The sequence below is a fragment of the Hesperophylax consimilis genome, chromosome 26 (genome assembly GCF_061612785.1).
Source record: "Hesperophylax consimilis isolate HC1 chromosome 26, BYU_Hcon_1.0, whole genome shotgun sequence".
Lineage (NCBI taxonomy): Eukaryota > Metazoa > Arthropoda > Insecta > Trichoptera > Limnephilidae > Hesperophylax > Hesperophylax consimilis.
In genome coordinates, this window is record NC_142861.1 from 18466810 (window position 1) to 18476791 (window position 9982).

At 35.0% G+C, this 9982-nt stretch overlaps 1 protein-coding gene across 1 annotated transcript in view; it reads left to right on the top strand.

The window, feature by feature from the left end:
- polo (Serine/threonine-protein kinase polo) overlaps positions 1-6972 on the top strand; it is a 28053-nt gene extending 21081 nt beyond the window's left edge. Inside the window, exons 8-10 of the mRNA XM_089647502.1 lie at positions 1126-1259; positions 1376-1482; positions 3801-6972. Coding sequence (XP_089503628.1) covers positions 1126-1259; positions 1376-1482; positions 3801-3992 — 433 coding nt within the window. The 3' untranslated portion in view covers positions 3993-6972. The remainder of the gene's footprint in view (positions 1-1125; positions 1260-1375; positions 1483-3800) is intronic.
- Positions 6973-9982: the final 3010 nt, after the last annotated feature.

A 9982-nucleotide genomic window follows, 5' to 3' on the forward strand; every position in this document is an offset into this window, starting at 1 on the left:
TTTCGGGAATATATTTCAGGTCGGGGAATATTCACTAGTTACAAGTAATATATGGTTTATAATAATTATTAAGTAGGTAGGTATTTAAATACCTACTTACATATCATACTTACATAGCATCTTGATGATATGGTTTCATAGGAAATTTTGATTTTGATTTATATTAAATAAATAATAATTTTGATTTATATTAGATATATACTTTTTTGGAGGCGAGATCTACTGTTCACAGAACTAATAGTTATTTTGTTTTATATTTTAAATATTGATATTGTGAACAAGACTATAGGTAGAAACACACTGGGTTGAAATTTGCTACGTAAGCAACGCATTAAGATATCTGAACTAATTCAATCCATACATTTTCTATGGAAATAGACGCTTTAGAAACATATGTGTCGCACACAACGCAAACCCACACTTCCATCGATGGAACGTGTAAAGATGGAGGGGGTGGCATCACGCCTCCAATGAGTTGATTTCTCATCTACTAGTGGTATTATCTATGCATCTACTGTTATGTTTGGTATATCTATGGTTGCTTGTTTAGACATTTGGCTTAATAAAATAATAAAATAAGTAAATCGTCGTCTAATTCGCTCTCTGAATCGCAAGACATGATTAAGATACGAATTGCGTCTGCTGGCAAATGAAATGCGTAAACATAACGCTCCTGCGCACCGCGCGCTTAAGTACTAGAGATCACTTGTCACGTGACCACAGTGTGCACGTTGACCTGGGAACGAGTAATGCGTGTATCGCGTACGTCGACCCAGTGTGTTTCTACCTTAAAACATTTTTTTATTACTATTTTTTTATTAGTGATTGTAAAAGTGCATTACTTTTCTGTATTGTATGTTCAAGGTATTGCCATTTTTATTTATAATTTAGCACTGCCCCAAAATATTATTTCTTCTCTATTGGCAACTATCTGTATGAAATAGGAGTATGAAAATAATTAACTTTTAAAGCAAAGATTTGTCATATGAGTCCCGATATCGTTTTCATACGACGATCGGTGTGAATAAAAGCATTGCGTAAAACTAGGTACTCTCAGTATCGCCCCGTTGAGAGACAACCCTCAGAATGTTGTAACCTCTTTAATTGGTGTTGTTTGTTTATCAGTAATGTGCACTACATCAACCACCGGGGGGCGGAGTCCTACATGACCCTCCGAGAGTACCCCATGGACCTGGACAAGAAGATGAAGCTGCTCAGCTACTTCCGGAGATATATGAGCGAGCATCTCATGAAAGCAGGTCAGTTCTTCATCATTCGTTCATTAACCTCAAAGAGAATATAAAATATATATTTTATTTATTTACAATACATTCCTAATATTAAAATGAATTATTCATTATGTTATAATCTACAGGAGCCTCCATCCCAGTCCACGACAGCCTGTCTCGTATCCCCCATCTTCACGAGTGGTTCCGCACCAGCACGGCAGTGGTCATGCAGCTCACCAACGGAACAGTACAGGTCAGTCCCATCCTCAGCACTTCCATATCGTACATAATACAAACGGAGGTAGATAAAGCGCAGAACCGCGCCACCACCAAACTGCAGACTAACAAAGCGGCAGAGTCAAGAAATTTATGCGTTTGGTGTGTAGGCAGAAAAAAAGGCGGGGCATTACTGTGCGTCGATGCGATTTGCAGTAGTATGGGTGAATGATGTCGGCGACACGCATTTCATACTATAAACAAAAACTCAAAACTGATGTAAAAGCATTTTTGTCTAAAGATTGAATAATCTAATCTACACGACACCCAGAATGTTTTTTTATGTACTTTAATAAAATATAAATAACTTAATTGATTTTAAATGTAGATTTTTAGAGATATTTTTTTCAGGTCTGTTTTTCTGTAGAATACATGTAAGTGAATATAAGCTCTTCAATCAACTGTCTGACCTTACTATGTGAAATATGCATTCTCCAAAAACAAAAACAGCCAGAGCTACCAAAAATACTAACGGTCTTAACCGGTCAGCAACGTAAGCAGATATACACGATAAAATAACGATAGCAGTCAAGTACAATAAGCGTGTTTACACGTCAACGCGTGTCTCTCCATAGAAATCGTTCTTACTCCGTTATTATTTTAGTTACATCCCTCAAACAAAAACTAAAAGGTCGATTATAGATCAAGCTACACATCACTACCAAGTTGTCTATGGAAATACAAAACAGGAATCTGCTGACAGTCGCATAATTGACACAACATTTTTACCCGCGCAAAATGTCTGCCGGTAGCGCCGCGCGCTTCACATATTAAATTTTTATAAAATATTTTTATATGAAATGATAAAAAAATGAGGTGATAAAAGTGTTTATTACACATATATACAATAGAATAAATATTTTTGTTTACATAATCTGTGATTTTAGTACCATTTTCACCTAAAAACATGACGTGAGTCATTTTTAACCTATTTTTAATGTTTGCGTTCTAAATTTTAATATTTAAAAATGCTAATATTTATTTGTAATATAATAATTTGAAAGCTTATTTTGTAACTTTTCTAAAACAGTTTTTACTATTCGGCTACGTTCAGAAATGTTTCATTTATAGAGCTTTAATTGTGAAGCGGTAATAACAAAAAGTTTTCGTAAAATGTAATTTCGTTAAAGACAGTTAAAGTGCTTACATGGCGATTTTCGGAGGGGTTAAATTATTATAAGCATTAATTATTCACCCGAAATATCCATACAAATTAAAAATATCTCTCAATTAAAAATAAATGCTGCCGACGGGAATTGAAGTCTGATTTCTGGTCATTCACTTTTTATGTCCTTCATACAATTAAAAATGATCAAATATTATAATAACAACTTCCAGAGAATAACCAAAAAATCATACATTTTGGATTCATTTTATCATCAATATAAACGTTGATTTAAAAAAATATATATTTATATCAAAAGACAATGAATTGTTTGGTATTCCTTAATTTTTCTAAAATATTTTAATTACAAGCGCCGTGAATGTTTTCCGCTGATTAAGTAAATATCTTTGCTAGAAAGTTGGGTATTTTGCTGAAATCGACCAGTTGACTTTAGTTTGTGTTTTGAGTGCCGTGGGTGCTTTCTGCCCATTTTTGATGGTTTTTGTGTTTTTTGGTTGGTTTGATAAACACCTTCACAATTTCGAAGGCCATATAAAATTTAGTATGAAAGCAGCAGCCTGGCTTGTTTTAGTAGAACATAGAATTGATCTCACTCCGTAAGATGACAACAATATTTTGTTTTTGCCAAAATTGAAGAAGGGATGAAACATCGCCCGCACCGCCGTCAGTACGCCACAGGCTAGCTGTCGAGCTAGCGTTTACTTTTTTGCAGACTGATTTTTAAATAAAAAACAAACATGGTATATTTTTTAACATTATTTTTCTCAAAACATATTAGATTACCCTATGAATGTAAAGACTATTATGCCTGTAAATATAATAGTTATTTTTCTATCAATCTTACAATAAAAGCTGGCTAACCATAGAAAGCGCTCTTTTAAATACGCAGCTGTTAAAGTGGAAAATAACATCGTGAGTTAAAGTATTAATCTGTGGTATTATTTTCTGAGATTCAAAGATGTTGACTTTCATTGTTTTATCTTATATACGCAGCTGTTGCGTATGTGATACATTGATGACTAACCCCTAATGCGATTTTCACTCGAGTGATCCATGAAGTTTCATTAAAACACGTACACTGTCAAAACGTTGTATAAAAATTCATCAAGTTATGTAATGTTATCAGTTACAACCTCGCTAACAATCTTGTAATGCATTTTTTTTTTCAGATAAACTTCCAAGACCACTCCAAGATAATCCTGTGTCCGCTGATGTCGGCTGTCACTTACATCGACATTGACAAGAACTTCTGCACGTATCGCTTCAGCACTCTCCAGGAGAACGGCTGCTCTGTTGGCCTGCAGCAGAACCTACGCTACGCCGTCGACAAGATCACCTACCTCATCACCAAGAGTTCCTAACCTAACCTAACCAACCTGATCAATCCAGGTCAAACTCTCTTTCAACACGGATGGTCGATCCTTGGTTCACTCCCACTAAGTTCACTCCCATTTTGTAGTTTATAGCAATTGAAAAGCGCTAGTTTGATGAACCTTAATTGAAAAGCTTCAGTTCGATGAGACTTGCCTAAGTTCACACCCGTTTTTTAATTTACACCAATTGAATAAAGTTGATTTTATTGAGCTTAGCTAAGTTCTCTCCAAATTTTTAATTTATGGTAATTGAAAAGTGTTGGGCACAAGATTAGCTAAGCCCCACTTTAATTCATTCACCGTGTGTCTAAAGCTGTGGTTAGAAGTGTAAAAACCCCCAGTCATTCAGTTGCTTAATCATGAGTAACTCAAAGAGGTCTGTAACATTCCAAACTATGAAAATAATGTGAGGTTTTGCAGATCTACAAGGTTTGATAGCAGGCAGCCAAAAGCGGAAAAAACTGAACTATCTTTTAAATCCTTGGACTTTTTGTTTTCACAATATGTACAGTGCATAGAAGAGTATGTTGATCTGTAAATATTGAAATTTATGTAGTTATAAATATAAAGTTTAAAGTAATCACGATCAACGTTTTATTCTAAACACGACTGAGCACTGCCTTTGTTTTCGGGAAGCCATAACCGCTCTTCGTTCTAATGGCCGAACTTCCTTGTCATGTTCACAGACGTATCGAGACTGGTAATTCTCACTATATTATTATTGTATAATAGTAATGATGGATATTCAAGGGGTCATTTAAAAAACAACTGCGCTCAAATAGTATTTGGTTCCTCTTTGGTCTCTCATTTTCGGGAACATTATTTTAAACGCTAAGTTAAATGTAATTGTATACCATTAACAATCTAAGTTTTTTTGTAGAGGTCTCAAATAAACTTCGGCTTACTAAATTTTAATTCCATTTTCAGATTCAATGAATTTATATTAAATTTAAAAAAATGTTGCAATAACTTTCAGATTGTTTTCCGAGTATTTTTTTTACACTGAACATGCTTAATTTGATGACTTGATTTTATTTCTGTTAAATGGTCATAAATATTATGCATACCTTGTTTCCAAGGAAAGTTCTGTTTTGTGAAAGAATCGATTAAGTTGAGTTCGGTCGGACGAAGTTATGCTGCTCTTAGTATTATTTGTGGGCAATGAATTTATAGTGAAACTCTCTTATAAGGTTTTTCAAGGGACTGAAAAAACAAAACTTATTAAGCATGAACACTTCTTATGTGGGAACGTTATAAGAGGGTTTCTCTGTATATTGTTTGCAGTGTTTGGAAACCAATGTTAATGCAAATGAATAAGTGCCTCGTAAGGGCACACTTGTATAGTTGACTGAATAGATATGTAAAAGGGTACTTAAATGTGTAACTGTATTTTCAATACAGATTAAATCTCTTATAAGCTTTTTAAATGAAAGGAAATATAAGTATAATCACAGTTTTTGAGATATTGAAATTCGAATTTTGAAGATGAACTTTTTATTTGTATGTTTTTCAAGTTTTTCTATTATTACGCAAATAGATAATACTTTAAAACCACACAAATCTGATTATTCTTTCATCATAACCTAACCATCAAATTTTTATATCTAAAAGATCTGTGTTTGTTGCTAACTAAATGTGGGTAAGACAATTTTTTTTCATTTCGGTTTTGAAGGGACTGAGTAAACAAGACTTCCTTCATTTCTTAAACCTTATAAGGAGGTTTAACTGTAGATCTTATTTCAGTTTTAGCTAACCTTGTGGTCCGCGTGCAGACAGATATCTATAACTCATCAAAATGACAATTCAACACACCAGAGTGATATAAAGTCATGAAAAGTGATGGAACAAAAACTAGGTTAAATAGATTATGTGGGTTAGTTTTTTTTTTATAGGTTTTAATGACTTTATAACACTTTTTAAATGTGTGTTTAGTTATCATGGAACCAAGGTATACTTACATTATTTAATGATAAAATGCCCATAAAAAGGAGCATTACTATGAAATGTATCGTATCCTGAATGATTGCAAAAGGGTTGTTGGGTGGGTCGTCATTTGCTAAGTGATAAGGGTTGTATTTGTCGATGACAGAAACAAGGGAGACGGGCAATTAATATTAGTATAAAATTGTCGCCGACATCGTTCCCCCATCCCACCGCAAATTGCATCTTTGCACAGTGGCACCCTCACCCTGCAGGAGCATTGTTTGTATGTACATGCCGTTTGTTTTTATTATCTATGACATTTTGCAACAGTTTCCTTTTGAAATGTTTCCTAACATTTGAGTCGAGGACTGCTAAATAAAACAACGAGTCTAGCGTGACGAGGTTATCTGTGATTCTGTCTTGGCTCTTTGAATCTTTTACGGTAAACTTTTTATTTAGTTTAGGTAAGGCAATTAATTATTCATTTGGCAATTTGACAGGTGCGGTTGCCATTTTATCTGTTTGATCTGAAAGAAGAGCATTATGGTCCTGTCCATAGACAATAGAAACAAGGGAGATGGGTCATGAACCATTATTGTTGTGAGACCACGCGCACAAACATCATTCATCCGCACGATTGAAAATGGCACCAGCTTTTGGTTCTACCTTTGCACCAAATGCGTAACTTTCATTGACTCCGCCGCTTTGATAGCTCGGTGACAGTCAGCATGCTTACATGCCATATCTCCCTTCGTTTCTATTATCTGTGGTCCCGCCGCTGAGAGCTCCCTTGTAACGTCTCTTTCAGTTGCATGCCTCGCTAGTAGGAAAGAGAAAGGTTACAGGGTAGTGCCGAGTTCGAGACTATGAATAATATGTAGTAATTATACCAGTCATACGGCTGTTTCACTGATGTATGTGATTTTATAGAATTATTTATTAAGGTTTCCACAGGTGAGTTAGGAGGTACGTCAGTTATTGTTGACAGTACGCACAAATATTTTTAGTATGATATTTTTACGTTTGTATTTTATTATCCACGAATTTGGTGAAATAAATAAATTTTACCTTAAATTTTGCATTTTAGATTTTTTTACCTTTTTAACCACCCAAATATTCAGGATTCACACTACAACACCCCCTGGATTACCTTGGAGGGACTACTTTGTGCATATTTTGTCATTTTTCTGTTTCGATTCCATTTTAGACCGATAATTGTAGCACAATTCGAAAATTTCAGTCAGTCAAGCGCCATAGAGCTTGAAAAAACGACTTTCAAAATTCGAACCCAAGTCTTGCATTTATGTCCGTAAGTCAGAATTTTTTTCACAAAATGCTCTTTTATTGAGATATTTTTATTGATTCCACATCAGACCATAATTCGTAGTACGTGTTCGTAATCTCAGTCCGTTCGGCGTCATATAGCTTGAAAAAACGGCTTTTAAAGTTCGAACCCAAGTATTGCATTTGTGTATAATAACTTCAAGCAAAGATATAGATTAAGCAAGATGAACCCCCTCAAGTAAAATATTATTCGTTTGGCGTGGACTAAATTAATAACATGAAGTATTTTCTTTTTATTTGACTTCTCATCGTTTAATATTCGCTATTCTACTGCTAATGTAATGTTCCACCATTATGGACAGACGAACAAATTAAAATATGTACAAGTAATAAATATGTAACAAAAAAGAAAAAAAAAGTTACGTAACTTATGTATTTATGCAATATAAAAAAGCTAGGCTCTCTTCGATTGCAGTTTATTAGCGACTGCCCCATTCAGTTCCACGTTCATTGAATTTCCTGCATTTAGGTTCACTACAACTATCAAAAATCAATATCCTTGGCGCCCTACACGTCATTTGAAAACATACTTTCTAAATACATATACTGATCCATTTCTATCAAGTATTTACCGTATCCTACAATATTGGACAACATTAATAAATTCTTTTCATCGTTTGAGAGAAACAGATGCGCGACCCATTTCAGAGACAATTTAAATTTGAATTGACGGTCAAAATACTCAACCAAAGTGAAATATTATTTTTCAATCAGGTTGGCAAATATCTACATAGTACGGATTATATCAATTTTAACTTTAAATGTGAATTAAAAAATCGTTAAAACTATGAAGCCTTGACCTCCTTCGAATTACATGTATCTGTAGCAAGTCTCTTTGCTTTCTATAATTTTTTTGTATTTTTATTTATGCTTAGTACTAGATTGTCTCGCTAAAGGTAAACAAAACCAGCTACCTAACACGTCGGGGTCACCACTTTGGAGATCTCGCTGCGTCGGGCCTATTTATACAGACCGGCCGATGGCATCAGTAGGTATGCGAGATCGCAGATAAAATGGAGACAACTCGCTCGGTCTGGATGCTACTGGAATTTTCATTGGCGCTGAAATTATGTCTAGGCAACAGGCTAGAACCTTCTAGTGAGTTCGCGTAATGTGCTAGACCAACTCGCAACGTACTCGGTAGCTCATAGACAGGTAGCTCGTTTTGTTTACCTTTAGCGAGACAATCTAGATGAATCTACGATAGCTACAGTACGATTCAAAAATCTGTCTCACGGACCCCAATGCAAGACTTGGGTTCGAACTTTTAAGGCCGTTTTCTCTGGCTCCATTATGCCGAAAGAACTGAAATTTCGCATACGTACTAAAGATTATGTTTTGATTTAGAATCAATACAAATATCGTCGTTGTGAAATCAAACCGGCATATCTGCAAAATGCTTGTTTTTCACCAGAGCGCTTTATGATATTTTTTATATTTTTTCGCATATGATATTTTCCTTTTAACGTCCGTTTGGTTCACCTCAAAGCCACCTTATGAATGAATAAAATTTAGACGAATACTGCTTATTGAAGTAGTAGTTGCAAATAAATCGAAAATTGCTTAAATTAAGAGTAAAATGCAGATATGCCAGTATGGCTTTAAAATCAGTGTAATATTTGCATTTGTGTCACAGTGGCTTCTTCTTTTGGAACCTGTTTTAGGTATAAAAAAAGTATAATGTTGTCAATGAAAAAATAATTTATTGCTTCACAATTTTTTTATAAACAATTAACATAATACATACTGCTCTTCCCTTTCCTGGTAACTTCAAAGTTTCCCAATCGTTTATGGAAATCTGAATAAATTGACGGTATTATCCCGGTGGTAACTAACTTTAGGATACCATTTTTCTTCTTCTCATCAATGGTCTCTTGGAATAAGCTTGCATCAGAACAGGATTCACGTTCCCATTGCCCCGTTTATTCCTTTTCTTCGCCTCCTCCCAGGCATGTGATCCGTAGGATGTTTTGAAGTAAAAGTTGCCGTCGTCTTTAATTACTTTAAACGTTCGAATGTCCAAAGTGGGTAAAATTACCTGGGGGTCCTTCAGAGTTTTTATATCAAAAAGTCCTCATGACTCAACTCATGAACCAGGTAAGGCTTGCCACTTTTCTTTGCCCTTTTTATGGCCATGGCGTATTGGGAAGGTAAGTATATCGGTCCGCTTCGGAGTGCTCTTTTAACTTATTTTTCAATGGTTGAGTGAGCCGAATCCACCTTGTTTTGGGTGTGGCCCTTTACTAAAAATTTGTGTGTGATAGATTTTATGTTTTTTAATGTTGTAACAGCACATTTGTACATTGCCATCATAAAGTTATTTTTTTGTTGTCCACAACAATTATCGTTGTAAAAGACAACGTCTATTGAACAGTCAGTTTTGTCATTTAATTGTTGCAGTCATTTCAGCACACAGCTTCTAATCTCAATAACGCTTCTTTTTCCCTGTGTCTCATCCTAAGTGTAACAATTTACTGTTTTGTCGCCTTTCAGTTGAGCAATTGTTAAATTGTAAACGGCTAGCTTTGAAATGTGGTAGTAGGAAGACGCGTCCCCCTGCGGATATGACAGCACTGCCTGTAGGTCCTATACTGCTACGACGGTTGAATTTGTGCTTTTATTGTCATTCTCCTTTTCGAACCCAAGTCTTGAATTGGGGTCCATAAGACAGAATTTTTTTCGCAAAGTGCCCTATTACTGAGATATTCTTA